General features: G+C 35.5%; 2 protein-coding genes across 3 annotated transcripts in view; one reads left to right on the top strand and one right to left on the bottom strand.

Annotated features, from left to right (window-relative positions):
- The first annotated feature begins 13217 nt into the window (after positions 1 to 13217).
- LOC129254721 (elongin-B-like) lies at positions 13218 to 17368 on the top strand. The gene is made up of 2 exons (XM_064110825.1): positions 13218 to 13477; positions 14524 to 17368. The coding sequence occupies exons 1-2, from the start codon at positions 13249 to 13251 to the stop codon at positions 14640 to 14642; spliced, it is 348 nt and encodes a 115-aa protein (XP_063966895.1). The 5' UTR covers positions 13218 to 13248; the 3' UTR covers positions 14643 to 17368.
- Positions 17369 to 18472: 1104 nt separating this feature from the next.
- LOC129254722 (citron rho-interacting kinase-like) overlaps positions 18473 to 21008 on the bottom strand; it is a 36289-nt gene continuing 33753 nt past the window's right edge. For both annotated transcript variants that reach the window (XM_064110812.1, XM_064110805.1), the window contains exon 39: positions 18473 to 19935. In XM_064110812.1, coding sequence (XP_063966882.1) covers positions 19752 to 19935 — 184 coding nt within the window. In that variant the 3' untranslated portion in view covers positions 18473 to 19751. The remainder of the gene's footprint in view (positions 19936 to 21008) is intronic.

Raw genomic sequence — 21008 nt, 5'->3', positions numbered from 1 at the left:
TTAAGGACGTTCCACAGTTAAAGTGAAATCCATGTCATTTTCACCAAACTTTGCACATAGATACTTTAGAACGTTAATATTCGAAATATGCAAAAATTAACATAGGTCCATGTGCTTGATTTTTTGCTATAGAGCTTCAAAGTTCACCCAAATTGATGTTCTTAAGAATTGCGCATTCAAAAAAATTTGGCATTTTTAGACCGCTCAAGATTACTACAATGAGTTTAATCCTCCATTACTCAGTCAAAATACATGAAAAAGTCATCAAATTTCGCAAAAGAGTTAATAATTGTATCGTTAGAATGGAGAATCTATTAATAGTGCTATTTGTTTGCAATTTTAAGTTTAACAGCACTGTCAGTTCTTAAAAATGGCGTAAAAGATAACAAAATCCCAATCTAAAAAATGTAAAATTTCAGTAACAAACTACAAACGTACAATAAATGCTGCACTTTATTCAAAATCCATGTCATTTTCACCAAAATTTGCAGAGTTGTAGAGGAAGGTATACCGAAGAGGTACAAACATTAAAAAATAGGGGTTCATGTGCTTGTTTTTAAACTATCAGCATTTTTATAAGAGCAAATGTGCTTTTTAAAACACCAAAAATGGGCCGAATGCTTAGTATCTATGTGAAGAAAAAATCAAAACCACTCTACCATTTATTCAAACTCGGGGTAATATTCGTGATTCTTGGCAGCACTGCAGAGTAAAGTATTTTGAAATTGTAGAGAATATTTTTTTGAATGGTCCATGGAATAATTCAATTTTTTAGCTTCATGAAATAACGCATCGGATCTGCAGTTAAAGTGCAGAAGATGAGAAAAATCAGCTCATACCCGCAACTAATTAATCACCTGTTCATCCATTGTGACGTCAGCGCGCAGAGTGTAAACTATGCGCAGATCATAATGCGCACAAATATAACTGTGGAACGTCCTTAATTAGCATAAATTTTATATTTTAGAAAAAATTAATTGTGCAGCCTTGATGACCGTGCTAGTTCCTGATAAAGCTTATTTCCGGTTGGGTGCTGCTTTTAAATGCTGGTGGCCGGGGGAGCAGTTTATATGACCCAAAAAATAAATTCATTACATATAATCCATCGCAAACACTGGCGCACAGATTGGGGCTTCGCCGCATGGACCTTCCCAACTGGCAATTTTAGTGTAATATATGATTTCTGCATGAGTATGTCAAAAAATCTATGAAAAAAAAGAAGATTTTTGTGAATAGTCAAAGTTTGCTCGCAGCTTTTTATAAAGTTCTCCCGTATATTTGGCCCCTCAAAATTTCTGGCTCATGATAGTGACGCTACTGCATTAATTGAATAGGCCTCCGGGATAGGCCTACTTTGGGTTGGGCGCTTAAATTGGATTCAGGCCGCTGAGCCAAGTCATAAAAACGGTGTCAGCCCGGGGTGTGTCGGTCTGCTGGGTATAAAGAAATATGAAAATGATTTTTTTTAATGAAAACTCAAAGATAGCCTCCAGTACTTAATCCCACAAAAACATATTTGGCAATGGGACACCAATTTAAGAACTTTACATATTTACGTTAAAAAAATGGGGCCCGTACGTGGCGAAGGAGTCCAATGAAGCATGCACTGATCAGTGGAAGCCCAGTGGAAGCAGGAATGGTGCTATGTCAGTGCAATTTGATACATTTTAATTTGTTAGGCTCATAGTAATTTTGGAGCCCCTTTGTCAGATATCACCATAAAACAACATCAAACCTAACTGGTATCGAGTAAAAATGTACTATAAGAGAGAAAAAAGGGTGCTCGCCGCAAGCGGAGCGGGAATTTGCGATATATAAACCCTTTTTACTGGATTCACGATAGACTCTTTCTTGGAAACCAACAATATCGGCAACTAAATGAAACAATTATACAAAAAACTATGACTAATCCATAAATAAAAGTTCATATGATCAAAATTAAAATATATTTCATAAAAAGGAATTGTTTTGATGGACTTTTTGCCCCTTTTATTTTTAATTTAGCCACTGTTTTTGTTTAAATCCGTATGTTACAAACTTCCTACGTTGCCAAATGGTACCGGTCGGCACTTCTCGGTTCTCTTGACCCGGCTTTGTTGATATTTCTGCTGCTGATGTTGAACCAAACATACTAAATCCAATCACTTTAGAAATTATACCTCAATTCGGTGTTAGATCAACGATTTAAGTGACGGCATGGTAAGTTTTATTATCATCACTACACTTTTTGAGATTTAGATCTAAAGTTAGATCTCGCGATTATGATCCTTGGTCGTTCAGTTGTATTGATTGTGTGGCTCTGCTGCTGCTGTGTCCCCCGTGTGCGTGTGCGTGCCTATGATCGTGTTCTCAATTCCTGAGCTATGCCTATGTTAGCGCTGTGGCCTTTGCACTGCACTGCATGTGTGTGAATTTAGAATCTATTTCTGTTACTAGTATTGTGTTGGACTGGAATTTTATGTCTCTTCCATTTGTTTCAATCGCGGCTTTGCTCCTACACAGACATGACAGAGACAGAAGCTTGTACTACTAGTAGTATAGATTTTAAGTAGATTAGACCCGGGGGGGGGGGGGGTAGGCCCTACTCGATAGGTGTCCGGGGGGGGCCACTTACATTGACGAGTGGATACCATGCGCGACCAAAAACAAGTAAAACGGATGTATTTTTCAAGATAGGGCACGTAACGATATACAGTAGAGGCGCACGGCCAATAATATGGGAGACTCTCTCCAATAGGGGAGACAATCTCCCACATTGGAGACTTGCTTTGCAAAAGGACAAAAGAAACAACACCAACAAAAGCATGATTTTTTCCACCCAAAATTTTGTCTCACTGAGGTCAGAAGCCCATTTGTTTTGTGTGTGATTGACAACAAAAATCCTTATCAAAACAAAAGTAGACGGTGAATTTTTAAAGAGTAGACGGTGAAAAGGGGTAATTTTTTATGAGGAATCTGCTTATCACATTTTTATTTGCCGCCAAGGTAACCCTTTTGCAGCAAATGTAAACAAAGGAAATTGGACTCCAAAACTGGAGACTGTCTCTAAAATTGGATACCAAAATTCTTTACAAAAGTCTCTGATATTGGAGATAATCTCCCACATTGGAGATAGTCTGCAATATTGGCCGTGCGCCTCTACTGATATAAGGCGTAAGGGTGTAAAAAACACTAAAATAATGAAAAAAAGCACTCTGGGCACCATGCCCATGCTTTCCTGTGTTAAAAAAGTGAGTGCACGCAATTAAAAGTTTGACTTAAATTATTAGATCTCACCATGGAGCTCCATGATGAAATCTGTTTTTAAATTAGACCCTAGAAACTACTTAAGGAGTATAATGTATGAATAGACAATAGTAGTATAGTACTCGCGTGGTCTTTTCTTGGGGTATTGAAGCCTTTTTGTCCAGAACTCGCTCAACTTTTGCGGCAAGCTGTGTCGCCATAGAGTTGTACACATCCTTGTTTAATACTGGTTGTCACGTGACTCAGCAATGTCGTTAGGCTGGTTGGCCTGTATTTAAGGCGTTCTTTCCGTTATGATTTTATATTGAAGCTTACATCAGGTATAGGCCCCTATCAAATGAAAATCAATACAGGGATCAAGGGGGGGGGGGGGGGGGTGGAGCCAAAAATTTCCCAGTCACATGGTATGAAAATGATATTTTTTATGATTGTCCACGATCTTTGGGCAAACCTCTGTGTGGCAGTAGCGTGATGAGTAAAAAAAAATAAAAGAAAGAAAGAGGGAAAACAATGTACAACATATATGGCGCGTGGGAATAAAGTTGCTCTATATGTTCCCAGCGAGTGAAGCAAGCGAGAAAAAACCTTTTTGTGCGAATCTAACTTTGAGATACCGTAAGGGCACTAGTATTCAACCCGTTTGGAGAGTTTCCTCAAATATATAGAAATATAGAATTTACCTGAATTTCAGACCCGTCTTATTTCCAAGAGCAAATGCTGGTTATTCTTTTTCCGTTATTTTTTTCTTCAACCAGTTGACTGTGTGCGCGGGCGATCGAATTATACGGCGATGGATTTAGGTACTAGTATTCAACCTAGCGATGAAAGATGGCCCTGTCTCTCAATCTGCCCTTGTCCCATCCGACTATGGACTAGACCATTTGAGATGAGACCAAACAGGGAATTAATCAAAGCCAGAGACTTACATAGATCTAGATCTAATTTAGCAATTTAAACCCTTTTGAGATTTGCTATCAATCCTCACTAGGTTGAATACTAGTACCATTCAGTGCAAAAGGCCATCGCCGCATAATTCGATCCTCCGCGCATACAGTCGACAGATTGACAAAGAAAATATCGACAACAGATTACCCTGGAAATAACAAAGGTATGAAATTAAGATAAATTCCCTATTTCTAAATATTTTGGGGAATATGTCAAAATCTTTGAATTATGCCGGGTTGAATACTAGTACCCATATGGTAGATATCTTACCTTACACTTTTCCCTTTTTTCTTTAATTCCCTTCATTTCTTTTTTATCTTGGTTGTAGAACATTCGGGGGCCACTGGGCCTAACATTTCCATCGTGTACCCTAGTGCTATATCAGCAAGTGGTGGGTCTCGATACCTCTGGATATTTAGCCATTTTAAACCTTATAGATGGCTGCTATTTTTGATTAATTTGCTAGTGTAGACCTAATTAAAGGAAAACATTTCGTTAAGGTTTTTATTGTTTTGACAAGGAAAAACAATTAAGTTATACACCCTCCCTTTTCTCATTTCGCTTTTCTTTTCTCTTTTACCCCCTTTTTTTTGGGGGGGGCCTTTTCGGGGGGCACCGCCCCCTAGCTACGCGCCTGCCAGATGAAGAGGCGAGAGAGCAAAACTTTTGTCACTTTTATAACAAATATCAATTTTGTGATAGATTTTGACATTCGGGATGATTCTCGCATGCATTTTTCTTCCGCTTTTTTTATGTGTTGTATTTGGCCTTTTATTTCTCTTCCCTTTCCATTTCTCTCTCTCTCTCTCTCTCTCTCTCTTTCTTTCTTTCTTTCTTTTTTTTTTTTAAAAAGTCTTTAATTCTTTCTTCCTTCCTTTTCTCTTATCCCGTTTTTTTTTCCGGTGAAATCCTCTAGGGGAGGGCCAGCCTGCCACCGCCGGTTTAAGCCTCTGACTAGGAGCGCATCCACGATTTTCAAAAGTGGGGGGGGGGGGGGGTGAATTTTCTCGAGTAAAATTTGACAACCCCCCAAAAAGGTTATCACTAGAAAAACCCGGTCATTTTGTCTCGCGGAAAGTTTGACAAGTAAAAAAAAAGATGGTCACTCAATGAAAGTCATTTTGTCTGTGTAATATTTGGCAAGCCCCCCCCCCCCCCAAAAAAAAGATGGTCCCTAAATATGAAGTTCATTTTGTCCGTGTAATATTTGGCAAGCCCCCCCCCCAAATGATATTAACTAAAAATGATTGATGGGCATTTTGTTTCTAGTAAAATTCGTCAAATAAAAAAAAAATGGAGGTCATTTTGTCCCACGTAAAATTTGACAAGCCCCCCCCAAAAAAAAAATTGAAAAAAGGTTTTAACTAATTATGATCGAAGGTCATTTTGTCTCGCGTAAAATTTGACAAATTGAAAAAAAGGTTGTCACTAAAAAAGAAGGTCATTTTGTCCACCGTTACACATGAGAGAATACCCCCGCACAGTATAGTCTCTAGTCTTACACCTGGCTCTATACTAGGCAGCATGCCTAGGCTTTAGGCCTATTTTTCTATATCATTTTGTTTGATTCATACCGGGGATTCCTATATTGATTTGTTTTTTTTTATCAATTAAAACAACAAAAAAAGAAGATACAAGTTTAATTAATGTATGTATTTTTCAACACATTTAAACTGGTATGGATTCCATTTTTCAAGTTTTGATGAAATTGGTAAAAGGAATGGTAAGTGATGAATCAGTCAAGGCAAGCAACATTTTTCACTTGCATTCATTAATTTAGGCTAAAAGAAGGCTATTCAAAGTGGCTAAGAGAAGTGTCATTGAGAGTAAATTATGCTGGCCTTACTTGCAATAACTTTTTAAAAAATGCCTAAAATTTATACCTGTTGTATGTACAGTGTAGCATCAATTTAACATCAGTGATCAGTATGGTATCAAATTAATCAATTTCGATATGTTTACGCCACTTAGGGAATCAAATTAGGGGCTTATCCCTGTTATCGCCACTTAGGGTGGAATTTCTCATGGGTTACGCCATTTAGGGTTGCAAATTTAGTTAATGTAGATACGCCGTTTAGGGTGCATTTCTGAGGTTGTTGGACATGGGTGGGTAGCAGTCCATGTGGTGAGTGACCCCCCCCCCCCTCCAGGTTATGGGTAGGGTTTCACACATCAATACTTGTTAAGGGGTGCATTTTCAGAATACAGAAAATACATGTTTAGGGTGCTTTTCGAGACCCCATGGTCGCGCATGGTATCCACTCGTCAATGGAAGTGCCCCCCCCCCCCCGGGAATAGATGCCCAGTGGCGTAACAAAAAAATGTTAAAACAGCTATTTTCGACTTGCCGTACGGCCGCCGTAGAGCAAATGTGACCGAGGTATTACAATAAATGTTGATTTTGATTTTTTGTTCTTCAACCATAATTAACTGCCCCATTCCAGTTAATTTATTATTATTATTTGACCAAATCATGATACAAACATAAACTTTTATACATGGTAAAAAAAAAAAACAGAATAGAGCAGTGCTACATGCTGGTCAGGGTGAAAAGCATCATTAATGGCTGTCGATCGGATGCAAATCACCCTCCACATGTAGCGCTGCATACAAATATCAAACTTACAAAACATACAATTACAAATAGCAAAAAAACCTATCTAACTCGGTGTTTAGTGAAATTTTTATGAAAGAAAGTGATTGATGTGTTAAATTGAACTGGAGAATGATTGAAAAGTAATGATTACAAAGGTGGTCTACTGGTCATTAAAGGGATGGTCCAGGCTGAAAATATTTATATCTGAATAAATAGAGTAAAATTCACAGCGCAAAATGCTGAAAATTTCATCAAAATCGGATAACAAATAACGAAGTTGTTGAATTTTAAAGTTTATCAATATTTTTTTAAAACACATCTTCATGAATATTCATTAGGTGGGCTGATGTTTCATCCCCACTTTTCTTTTTCTTATGTTATTACATGAAATCATGACTGTTTCATTTTTTCAAACATGTGTAAATGATGTGTTTCCATTATGATGAAATAAGTTGCGGTAATAAATAACTAATGCACTTAATCAGTTGTCAATCCAATTTTTACGTTCTTGGTAGAAATTTTTTGAATAAACCTATAAATTTTATATAATAAAATACAAAAGAACAAGTGGGGATTTGACATCATCAGCCCACCTAATGAATATTTACAAAGACTTGCCTAAAACTGTTTCACATGAATAATGCAAATCTTTGAAATTAAATAACTTCGTTATTTGTTATCCAATTTTGATCAAATTTTCAGCATTTTGCTCCGTGAATTTTAATCTATTTATTGAGATATAAATATTTCCAGCCTGGACCATCCCTTTAATAAATACAGACTGGTGAAATAATAAATAATGTATTATCTGTTCTTTAATTCATCTGTTTTGTTGTAAATATTAATCAATGAAAAGAATTGAAGCAAAATAAAAAGAATATGAAAACAATAATGAAAATAGAGAAATATGAATTTAACAAAAAAAAACCATTAGAAAGCATATGATATGAACAAATAGTTTATTTCTTTTTTAGTCCTATGAAATATCAGAATATGAAAAAACAAAGACACTTGCTATTACTATATTTCTATTCTGATTTTCAAAATCATTGATCGTCTTGCACGAGTCTTAGGTTACATGATCAAGGTCAAAGGTCATGTAGGGTCAATGAACTTAGTATTTTGTTACCATTATGAATGGTACATGTATTTTTGTGAATAAAATTCAAGTCAGTACTTCTGCTACATTGAATTGCATGATGCAGGCGAGCTTGCCAGAGGCGTTCCTCTCGTTTCTGGGATGACATCTCAACATGGCTCATTTATGTGCAAGTGTGTCACATATTTTATTTTAAGCTTCAGCACACCATAGAATTTGCATGCACATGACACCGTACATACACAAAGGGGAGAGTGGGGTAAATAAGGCCGCCTGTTAGTTTTTAGCTCACTGCTCAAGAATGATAGGATCAAATGGATTACTGTTTGTGTAGTATTTAAGACAGTTCCTTAGTTCAGATTTTGAGTATAGAGAACGTCTCACAGCCCATTGCACATGGCCAGGAGGAGCATAAACCCAGCAGCACCTCAAAATCAAAATTTTTGAAGTAGCATTGCCACTTTTGAGGGACAAGTACTATACCTACACAGAAATGTGTATTAATTCTTATCTTAGTTTACTTGTGTAAGGTATTATTGTGCATGCTAGAACTGTAGTAAATTTCACCACTTTCCCTCTTTTTTTGGACTGGATGCCTATGAACTCAACATGTCCGATGGGGCAAATGATGCCACCCGGATTAATACATAATAAAAGCTCTATGGTAATATCTAGGCAATACCATAAAATACACTGTATGTAAGTCCAACCCAATATATGTGAGACCTTCATTGAATTTTCTGTCTCTGATTTTTGTTTTTTATGACAGTCTGTAATGCTGTCAAATAACCATGACTTGGTCAGTTTATGAAGAGAAGTAAAACTTGAGAAAAATGGGGGTCGGATGTACCAAAAGGTTGATTGTTTTACGGAATTACCTATCTATTAAAACTTTAAAATGTAGTGTAGACATCACCACACTTGATTATATAAAATGTATGTGTCCACCAGGGACCTGGGAACGAATTTTTCAGTGGGGGTGCTGAAATCTCTCCTCAAAGGTGGGGGGGGGGGGCACAATTGAGTTTTCCATAATTACACACACACACACACATCTAAGGGCACCACACACACGCCCTCACACACACATATATGAAAGTCACTTCTTAGATTTCTTATAAAAGAACATAGATATATAATTAGATAACTCGAGCGCGAAGTGCGAGCTATTTTTTTTTTTGGGGGGGGGGAATTTCATGTATTTTGTCCTGAAAATTTTGAGCAATGTTTGTGGTCCTGAACAAGATGCGTATGTAACAAATAATAACTGCGAACGTGATCAGCGCGAGCAGATATTTTTTATATACGCTCTGGCCTGAACTAAAGGGACGTGTTATAAGGACTGTTTGCAGTTACCCATTAAGACAATACATATATCTTATCAACAATCAAATAATGCGAGCGCGAAACGAGAGCTGAAGAATTTGACATTCCGACCTAAATACTGGACATTCTAAGCACTTTTTGTAATCATGAACAGGAAAGGTACATAAATATTTAATTGATGTGAACGCGAAGCGCGAGCGGAAACAAAATTGAGATTTCAGACCAAAAAACGAGACATTCTAAGTACTTTTCTAATCATGAAGAGGATAGGTATATAACTATACAATTGATGCGAGCGGAAATAAAAATGAGATTTTAGACCTAAAAAAGGGACCTCTTAAGCACTTTTCTAATCATGAACATGATAGGTATATAACTATACAATTGATGCGAGTGCGAAGCGCGAGCGGAAATAAAATTGAGATTTCAGACCAAAAAACGAGACATTCTAAGCACTTTTCTAATCATGAAGAGGATAGGTATATAACTAGACAATTGATGCGAGCGGAAATAAAAATGAGATTTCAGACCTATAAACAGGACATTCTATTCATGTTTTGTAAATCAAGAAAATGATGGGTAATTGGACATATTCTGACATTAATAATGTGAGCGCAAAGTGTGAGCAGAAATTTGTTGATGTTCTGATCTGAAACTCTGCACTGAATGTAATATGGTTTGAAGAGATAAAGAAAAATCAGACAAACACAAGAATAAAGATTTGATCAAAATCCGACAAGGAATATCAAAGTTATTGCATTTTAAAGATTAGCATTATTCCGGTGAAACAGTTTTAAGCATGTTTTCATTAATATTCAATGAGCAAATTGATGATGTCATATCCCCACTTGTTCTTTTGTATTTTATTATAGAGAATTAGGTTTATTCAATATTTTCACTTCAAGAACCAAACACAGTTAAATTGACAATTGATTTAGTCCATAAGATATTCTTTGCTGCATCTTATTTCATTATAAGGGAGACATATCATTCACACTGGTATGAAAAAATGAAGCAATTTTGATTCCATGTAATAACACAAGAAACAGGATAGTGGGGATGTGATATCTTCAACCCACATGGGCGGAAATCCCAGAGGGGACAGGGGGACGTGTCCCCCTACCAAAAATAGTAGGGGGACACAATATCAAATGTCCCCCCTACTATTTTTGGTCTTTCATGATGGAGAAAAATACATCGCTTCACAATCGAAATAATACATGTATTTTGGACTAAATGACCTTACATTTTGGGTGAAAACCCTTTTTTTTGGGGGGGGGGGTGGGGCTTGTCAAATTTTGTTAGGGTTAAAATGACCTTACATTTAGGGTGATAACCTTCTTTTTTTTTCTTTTCAAATTTTACAGGCTCCGGTCCCCCCTACCTTTAGGGACAGATTTCCGCCCATGTCAACCCACCTATTAAATATTCATGACGACATGCATATCACCATTTTCATAAAATATTGCTAAACTTTAGAATTAAATAACTCAACTATTCGTTATCAGATTTTCGTAAGATTTATTTATTTTGATAAAATGTATTTAATATAAATATTTTCAGCCTGGAGTACCCACAAAACAAGCTGCGTATCTTAATAAGCATGCGTGCGGGTGTTTAGAGTTAGACCTAGTATCTAGGCATTCTAAATACATTTTTGTCTCACCTGCATAGCAGAGTGAGACTATAGGCGCCGCTTTTCCGACGGCGGCGACGGCGGCGTCAACACCAAATCTTAACCTGAGGTTAAGTTTTTGAAATGACAGCATAACTTAGAAAGTATATGGACCTAGTTCATGAAACTTGGCCATAAGGTTAATCAAGTATTACTGAACATCCTGCATGAGTTTCACATCACATGACCAAGGTCAAAGGTCATTTAGGGTCAATGAACTTAGACCATGTTGGGGGAATCAACATCAAAATCTTAACCTAAGGTTAAGTTTTTGAAATGTCATCATAACTTAGAAAATATATGGACCTAGTTCATGAAACTTATACATAAGGTTAATCAAGTATCACTGAACATCCTGCATGAGTTTCACATCACATGACCAAGGTCAAAGGTCATTTAGGGTCAATGAACTTTGGCCGAATTGGGGGTATCTGTTGAATTACCATCATAACTTTGAAAGTTTATGGATCTGATTCATGAAACTTGGACATAATAGTAATCAAGTATTACTGAACATCCTGTGCAAAATTCAGGTCACATGATCAAGGTCAAAGGTCATTTAGGGTCAATGAACTTTGGCCAAATTGGGGTATTTGTTGAATTACAGCCATAAATTTGAAAGTGTGTTGGTCTAGTTCATAAAACTTGGACATAATAGTAATCAAGTATCACTGAACATCCTGTGCGAGTTTCAGGTCACATGATCAAGGTCAAAGGTCATGTAAGGTCAAAGAACTTTGGCCACGCTGGGGGTATTTGTTGAATTGCCATCATATCTCTATAAGTGTATTGGTCTAGTTCATAAAACGTGGAAATAAGAGTAACCAAGTATCACTGAACATCTTGTGCGAGTTATAGTAGTTTTCAAAATCAGCACTGCTGCTATATTGAATCGCGTGATGCAGGTGAGACGGCCAGAGGCATTCCACTTGTTTATTATAAAAATCAATAATGCAAGCGCGAAGCACGAGGAGAAAATATTTGATGTTCCGATCTGAAAAAGGGTGAATTTAAACACTATTTTAAGTACTGTGTCAGAAAATTCTGAAGGGGGGTGGTTCTACAAAACGTTGTTCATTTTGATTACATTTCTGTCATTTATCATACCTACCACTAGCTTTCCAGGAGGTGCTACCTATGGAAAAAATGGAAAATAACACATGCAGCACCCCCAAATTGTGGGGGTGCTTCACCCCCAGCACCCCCGCTTCCCAGGGCCATGGGGCAGGGCGAAAAAGACTGTAAAATTTGATTTCTATTGTCTGACTTGTAATTGTTTATACAAAACACGGGCGGTCGGGCGCGCGCACACTTGATTCGACATAAAACCTGGAAGTTTCAAGTCCAACCACACCCATATCTCCCTTCCTGCTATCGAGTATTGTGTAAACTATGGTTATCGCGCGCGACCACGTCTGTATCGGCATTCCGAATGCCGGAGCTTGATTGAGTCGCGTTATAGGAGGGATGTTATTGGAATATGTGAAAGACTATGTACATGATTTGCAATTGTCGGATGTGATAATTATGTACATTATAATATATCAAAAAAAATACAGGGGGGAACCTGATTTCGTGGGGGTGCTGCCTATGGAAAATAATACATGCAGCACCCCCAGGAAAATTTCAGGGGGTGCTTTAGCACCCCCGCTTCCCAGGTCCATGGTGTCCACTACCAGTAAAACTTGCAGATACATAATAATATAACTGACAGTAGAAAACGCAATCCAATAATCTTTGTTTTTTCCTGAGATGGGGGTGTTTTGGTAAATGTTTATAATGTGATTGTTACTAATAAATGTTAAGTGATTGTATCAAACCAACTTAACTATTATACCGGTACTTTGAATACAGCAACATAAAATAGGTTTTAATTAGGCGGCCTCATTTGCCCCATTTCAGTGGGGCTAATGAGGCCACCCGACATAAATATTTATGGCTCTTTAATATGCAAATTAGGCTGATTAGTTCAAACATTTCTAATGGATAATGTTGGTCTACTCTAGATCTGGTCATAGACATCTGATCATGTTTCTACTGCTTTACATTAAAAAGATTAAATTGGTATTATAAATAAGATGGCCTTATTTACCCTGCTCTCCCCTACATGCCACAATTCTCTGAGCTTGGTTATGATGCATGAATCATTTCTAGTGAAGGTCTCAGCCAGGTAGCAGCTCCTCATACTATAAAGATTAAATGTTCAATAAACCGGTTTCTTACTTTTTTATTGAATACTGATTCACAAGGTACAAATACAGGTCTATACAAGTTGGATAACAAAAAACGAACTTTTGAAAATAAACCAGTTTTTTATTGATTTTTGTACCTAAATGTTTTCACTTTCAGGATGTCTTCTTGATGATCAAGCGTCAGAAGACGACCATCTTCACTGATGCAAAGGAGACAAACACTGTATTTGAACTGAAGCGAATCATTGAGGGCATTACCAAGAAGTCACCAGAAGACCAACAGTTGTACAAGGATGGAGACACACTAGATGATACCAAGACACTGGGAGACTGTGGACTAACAAGCAACACTGCCAAGGCACAAGCACCAGCCATGCTTGGGCTTGCCTTCAGAGAATGTAAGATATGCTGCCTCGGGCTTATCAGTTTAACTTTTTTTCTGCCCATCACTTGAAATACTAATGGGGAAGTTTTTTCAATGCTCGTACATTTTTAAAAATCATTTATATTTTTGTATCATTGACTTCATGTTAATTTTGCATTCTACTTAAGCATTTTTCAGATGGATTGTCATCACCTGTCTAATATTTATTATGAGCTTTTATTATAAAATTTAGAGTGAGACTTACAAGTTACAGGATGTTTCATCACTAAATGTATGTGCCAGGCACTGACACTCACGGTGCCCAACACACATTTAAAAATAAATAAGCCATTAGGGAAAAATATATCTGTTAAGTATTAAAGTAATGATAATAATGATACAAATCATACATTGCAAAATACCTAGGTTAGGAACACAGAACAATGAAATATTAATCTCTGATTAAGGAAGATTGACTATGAAGAATCAGGAACAGTGGTTATTTATTAGATTTTTATAACACAATGATCATTTTGATTACTAGTGTGTGACAAAGGCACATTGTGATATAGGAGAAAGCATTTACAATCATTGTATCTATGCCATTATTGTAGCTAACATGCAAACCTTAATGAAACAGATTCCAGAACACACATTTAAACAAATGAGATTCTAGCCTTTTTTTTTTTTTTTTTTTTTTTGATTGATTGATTGATTGATTTTTTTTTTTTTTTTTTTTTTTTGGGGGGGGGAGTTATTTGACTTTCTCTTGTCTCAAAACATGCTTTCTAAGCTACCTTAACAGATCTATGTTTCATGTATTTGAGTGGGAATCCTACTTCTCATATTCCCCAGAGTTTGTGTATGATTTGCAAAGATTGACAAAAAGATGTTAGCTTCTTGCTGAAAGACATGCCAGACTTGTGTTTAGGTGCCTGAATAATCTTGTAAGCATCCAACAGAAGCGTTTTGTTTTCATAATAATCTATTCTGTCAAAGCTGAGTTTGAAATTATGTTCCCGAAAGGCTCCGTGTTTCTTATTAGTTCCTTATTAATGCACTCCATCTTTCTATTTGCAGGTGAAGGTGCTGACTTTGAGCAATTAAACATCACACCCTACTCCAATCCCCCAGAGCTGCCTGACGTTATGAAGCCATCAGATTCCACAACCAACACAGTAGATCAACCAGTCCAATAGATCAGTAAATGTTCATTTATCCTTTTAGGCTGGAATTAAGTCATAATAGACATTTCTAATATCTTTGTCAAGACTTATAAAAGCAGTAGCTAACCTGGATGATGTTCTTTATGACCAGCAAGGTGGCCAACGAAACTTTATCATATTTTCACAAGTGGTCAATATATATATATTCTTAAGTTTCATGCTACCAAGTAATTCATTGCCAGGTAAAATAAATACTTGCAGTCTGCTTTGTGTTGCAGAAACACAAGCTTTATTCTATTTTGTTTGTCACTCTGAATGTGCATAAGTACAAGGATAATTTTAGTTTTCTTCCTCAGCTTTATCATATATTCAGGAATAGTTTCACCAAATCTCAAAGGAGTCCTTCTTTGGTGGCATATTGTAGGGTAACATTTAAATGCATTGCGATTGATTGTTGGCTAAATTGCGCTTTTGATAGTTTTGTGAAACTTGCCCTGGGCCTATGACAGAAAAGATAATCAATTGTACAATTAATCATATGTGTATTATATATGGCAACCATGTAAAAAAATTACTATCAATGGTGAATATAGACTTCATCTCTTTATATAACGGGCCCTGATGAGTTGCATTTGTTCCAAATTTTGTTCCGCATTCTGCACACTATGGTGACTAGATGTACCTTGGTTCTAAAAGGTACTAAATCTGTCTATCACTTATAATAAAATGCATTTGTTTACCAGACATTTGTGGAAAAATAACATTATAAATTGCATTTTCTCACGGCTGTTATTGAAGTTATAACTTCTGTTCAAAGACAGGCCCACACCTGCAACTGTCTGATATCAATAACTGGAGTTTTAATCCAATGTATTTAGTATCTTTTGGAATCGATCTCTCCATGTATGCAGAGGGTATATATTAGATAGCATTATTCTGTCTATTTTATATATTTGTTTTGAGAGTAGATACACTTTGTTTGAATTATTTTTTTCTGTCTTTTGTACTTCATTTTGTATGCTTGAAAGACTGATTACATGCAACTTCTATGTGCTTTTCAGTTCTACATGAAATTTATCTTATTTATATTATACAGTTCCACATAACATGAAATATGAACACTGAATCTGTGTCTATAGCTTGGTTAAAATACAAGACTTGTTGAACGAAAGATGTTTATATTTATGCCTGTATTTCGGCAAGTGATAGAATTTCTGCTTAGCTCCTGGCGTCATATTTTACTACTAGCTATATGAAGAATACATTGATAAAGTTAACGAATATAATTGGTGCATTTTGCTACTTGTTTATTGTTGTTTTGCAGTTCTTATTGAAATGTTTTTTCAATACGAAGCAGATTTTTAAATTACTGCTACCCTTTCCTACAATTCTTGATAGTGAAATCAATGTGCCCTAGAAGAGGGGTCCTTATATTTAAAAGCTTTGGTAGACTACACCCCATCAACCCCTACCAGGGCTCAAAGAGCGGGCCCCTGGAAAGCATGCTGTGATGCTTTGCACCAATGCCATTTAAGGTAAACATGACTGAATGACTATGACAAATTTTAATCTATTTGAAGTTTCATGAATGTACGTTTGATGCACTCTTGCATTTACATACAAGAGTGCATCAAATATTATCCAAGTTAAAGTTTGAATTGTTGTGTGCTGTAAAGTTTATGAGATGATGGCATTCCTTGCTCTGGTAATTTTTTTTTTAGAGAAGTAATCTGAAGTTCCACAAAAATAAATTTTGTCAGTGATATCCAAGAGAGAAAAAGAGATTGATTGTACAACTGGTAAGTAGGCAGATTGTGACAAGATTTAATCCTACCTGAAAAAACAAAATCAAATTCAAATGTTATACTTAAATTATTATAATTCAGCAGTCAAAATGTGAAATATTTGGTGTTGCTAGGTCAGAAAGAGCTGATATTACTATTTATATGGTTTTTAAAAATCCAATTATGAATAACTTGTTTGTAGCCTTTCAAAGCATACATGTACTTTCTTACCAAAGCCTTTTTGATAAAAATGGGACTTTCTGTCTTATACAGCCAGGTGCATGGCAGAATGAAAAAGGGCAATACATGGATGGGTTATAAATTTTTCAGGGCCTGCTTGAAGAACTACCCTAAATGTCTCATGGTCCAAAGATTGCATTTATCCATTGTCAACCTCAATCACATTGTGTAGATTTTTATTGCAGTATTTTTTCATGTAATAATTATCAAGCACACTAGAGAATCTTCTTTTTAGTTTCACTGGTACGCAAGAGAAAAATATATGTAGCCATTGTTCAGTTGTATTGAACACTTAATAGAAATGATACATATATTATTGATAGGCTGGCTTTTGATGTACAATGTAGTTCTATAAATTCAGAATGTTAGATAATGTACAGAATCTTTGATATGATTGTGCACACATTTCCTGACGAGAAAGCTAATCAAAGATGTTTGTTGAAAGTAAAATAAAACAAGTTCCTAGAAAGTTGTTTGTAGTGATTCTGATACTAGCTATTATAATTATTTTTTTTATGATGGGTATACATATGATGGGATAAATTATTTTACTCTACATAGTTTGGGCATGATCAATCATACTTGCACATAAAAGGAGCTTTAGTGTATATGTGCAAGTATTATATGAAATGTAAACATACATGTAAGAAAGAAGTAAATCTGTTCTGTTTGTATCTATTTCTGTGAATTTTTTCATTTTTTAGATTGAAATAAATACATTTATTTCAAAATGTACTTGGATGTATCCGTGTTTTAATTTTCTTTGTAGCTGTCGGCGAACTATACAAAAATTTCATAGGTTGGTCTGATATTTTGCTACAAATGAAGTAAAATGAGAATTAAAATGAAATAAAAAATAAAACAAGAAACCTTTTAAAAATCTGATTTTATCAATGCAAGTCAAATTTTAAAAGCAGAGCTATTTAGACCACTTAAATCCAGTTACATGTACATGTCTTAGCAAATTGATATTTTCGCTTTGAGAATAATGATTTCAATAAAAGTATGATTCAACAAATTCAATCAATACATGTATGTGTATGTTGGAAGCCAAATAAAAAGTTTATATTTTGCTTTACACTGATATTACTTTTTGAATCCATGTTATTTGTAAATGAATGAGCTGCTGTCTCTAGACCATTAAAGATTCTTCTATTTCATTTATGTATGAGAACTTTTTCATTATTTCATTTTCTCATCAATGATTCATAGTAATATCTCATGTGCATCAAAATATGTAAGTCATTCGTAGGCCATAACTGATGGAACTTTGTTGCCAACCCAATGCCCCATGTTGTTCCTCCTGTATTCATTACAAGAATTACAAAAATAATAACTCTGGCTGCTACACCGACAATGTATGATTTATACTTCTAGCGCCTGTTGAGCAGGTGTTTATCTTTGAAGGTGCATTTGTCAATTGTGTGGATGCAAAGGGGTTTTCTCCTTGTGTTTACCCCAATAAAACAAATTAGTCTATGATAACAGAATGAAGTAACATCAGAAAATAAGTGATTTTTCATGAAGAGTTTTATGACATAAGCAATATCTGGTGATACGTCTGCTTTGATTATCGGTTTAGGCATTATCACAAGGTTTTTACATTCTATGAAGAGTTTAGATAAGTTTTATATGGAAGGAAATTGAAATATTTGTAACTTCATTTTTACTTATACTGATTAAAAGCAATTTCATGTTGTTTATGATAAAGTGAAAAGTGATGTTGCTTTCAATTTCCATCGAAAAGAAAAACAAAAGTCAAAAGCAAGGGAATGTATAAGAAAAAAAAAATAAATAAATACACAACTACTGATTAACACAAGAACACCAGACCATTCATCACATGTAAGCTACAATTTAATCTTTAAAACACCAATTCATCTCGGATTTTCATAGGATCTCAAAATCAACTGCAAAATAATAACTGCATACTGAGTGAACAAGGCACATCACAACCCACCATGGATATCTGTGATCAGTGAAAGTTACTACCTTCAATATACCTCTTATGCAAAGTTTGTAGTGTGTGGGAATAAAGCAACTCTGAAAAATGTAATTTACAAAAAAATTGAATAAATGTACTTTTAGTTAATAGAGTCAAGCATTGACAGAATAAATGTATATACATAATTACAATAGATACTATCATGACTTCAATTCATCCCATCTAAATTAGGTAATGCAGCTATTATATTTACAATATGTACAGCACTATTCAACGTATTTGTACAATTAAACATGTAGGCTAAAATTTTAAAAAAGTCTCTAAGAGGGGATACAAACCCCATATTTTCTTTAAGTGCAGTATAAGCACAAATGAGCGTACATTGCCCAGATGCGTACCAACAGAAATTATACATGTCATTGAATCACATTCAGTGCCTGTGCCCATTTAAAATACCTATGCGAGGGTTAGACTTTTGGTGGAGTTGGGCTAGCAAGCCATTATACAATTTATTGTCCTTTGGAATGATGTTCAAGCTTCTGTACAGTGCTGAATGAAAACAAATAATCATGAGTATTCTTTAATTGATCCATGAAAAGGGTAAACAATTAGTAAATATGATTTAAGGTAATAATACACATATATCCATCATTTTATACAAGATAAAAGTTACCTGCTTATGGGTAATCCAAATGTTACGGACATGACATTTAAATATTATTTTGTACAGCATTATTCATTAGAATTGTCAGTATTTAAGCATTACGGTACTTGCTGTGTACATCAGACATATTTCATATTCATTTACAGGAATGCCACTTAAAATTGTTTTTAAAGTGTATGACAATTAATCCCTGTGTCATACACATTGAAATCCATAGAAAGTATTTGAATTGGTACAGCAAAAATGCAATTGATGTATGTAAACTGGAGACATTTGGAGGAAAATCAACTTCTGATAATGGCATTTTCTGTACAGGTAATGCAATACTGATGTTCCAACCTTCCTAGCTGAGATAAAAAAGGAAAGAGACACTATTTCACATCATCAAAAAACTAGCTGTACTTTTGTAAAATAAAGAGTATAAAATGCGGCACAAAAGATGGCAATGCAGTATTGTTCTGGGATTCCTGACGATGTCACTGCCTAGGTCTGAAAAGCTGAGGTTTCATCTATCGCTTACTACTCCTCGTCTTCCTACACGTCACTGTGTTGTACTTGAAACCACATTTAGCACCCACTTCATCCTCAGAGGATGACGTAGAGGGAGCCCTAGCAGAAGCTCTTGCTGCTGTACGACTGAACTTGCCCTTGGGAGTGTTGCTCCAGGATTCTTGGAGAGGACGCTTCATAGAGCTGCACGTCAAAGGAGATAGGTATACGTTAGGTATTGAGGAAAATAAATGCTTGCAATTTGGACTGAAGTCAGGAGGTATTGACTACTGTAGCGATGACCTCACAAAATACTTTTTTTGTGCATTTCAGCGCTTTTGATACAATATCTCAGCAAATCATGATGAAAAACACCCAACGCAAAATTTTGGTTGGAATCGGTCTGAGGACCCAAGATGTGGCCATATGAATACCTTCTTAGCCCCATTCAAATAAATGTAAATTGACCTGGTTCTAAACAGTTATGACCCATAATTTACACTGATTTTAATGGGGTCTAATTGAATAGGTATTCATTTGGCTATACCTTTGTTCAACATGATCCAATTCATGTCAAATCTGATTTCGTCATGCTCTACTGCTAAAATATACACAAGTAAATTGATGGTGGCAGGCTTTACTACTCTATATGGGTAATTCCATAACTAGGGGCCAAATAATTGTGAAATTTGGTGTCCTATTTGCATAAAGCAATTTTTCATTATTGAGGCCAACTTTAGAATTTTCATGAAGTCATATATATGTCTTTTGGCTACAAAATATTGAATAGTAGGCCTTTCATTGAATGGCATATATTTCAAAGTTGCTAAAGTAAATGTGACACTAAAAACATCACGAGTTAACATCATATTTTATGGATAGCCAACATCGCATTACTAAACACATTCCTACATATCAAGAATACCAAGTCTACTCAAATATCATCAAACTAACATGAAACACATTTGACGTAAGTAAACTGCATACTACATTCTACAAACACCATAACCTGATTTCTACCAGATAATAATGAGTTCAAACAAAAAATATCTTACTGTAGTTCAAAAAGTATAAAGGAATACTAAAATCCGTTTTGTTGTTGTTGAAACTGCAATCCTTTAGTCCAGAATAAAGGCCAAAATTCTTCCACCAGTCATAATTAATCACAATATGACTAAGACATTGACTTTGTTTTCATCTTACAAGGACAATCTCAACAATTTGAATGTTCATGCAACAATTAAGATTTATTTTGTTTTGAATTTCACATACCTATA

Source organism: Lytechinus pictus, chromosome 2 (genome assembly GCF_037042905.1).
Source record: "Lytechinus pictus isolate F3 Inbred chromosome 2, Lp3.0, whole genome shotgun sequence".
Taxonomy (NCBI): Eukaryota; Metazoa; Echinodermata; class Echinoidea; order Temnopleuroida; family Toxopneustidae; genus Lytechinus; species Lytechinus pictus.
The sequence above is the reverse complement of the archived record's forward strand: the minus strand, read 5'-3'. Positions and strand labels throughout refer to the sequence as shown.

Bases quoted from the DNA above. Each gene is read 5' to 3' on its own strand.
- LOC129254721 (XM_064110825.1), top strand. From the start codon at position 13,249: ATGATCAAGCGTCAGAAGACGACCATCTTCACTGATGCAAAGGAGACA. The intron at 13,478-14,523 runs GTAAGATATGCT...TTCTATTTGCAG, and splicing joins TGGGCTTGCCTTCAGAGAAT to GTGAAGGTGCTGACTTTGAG.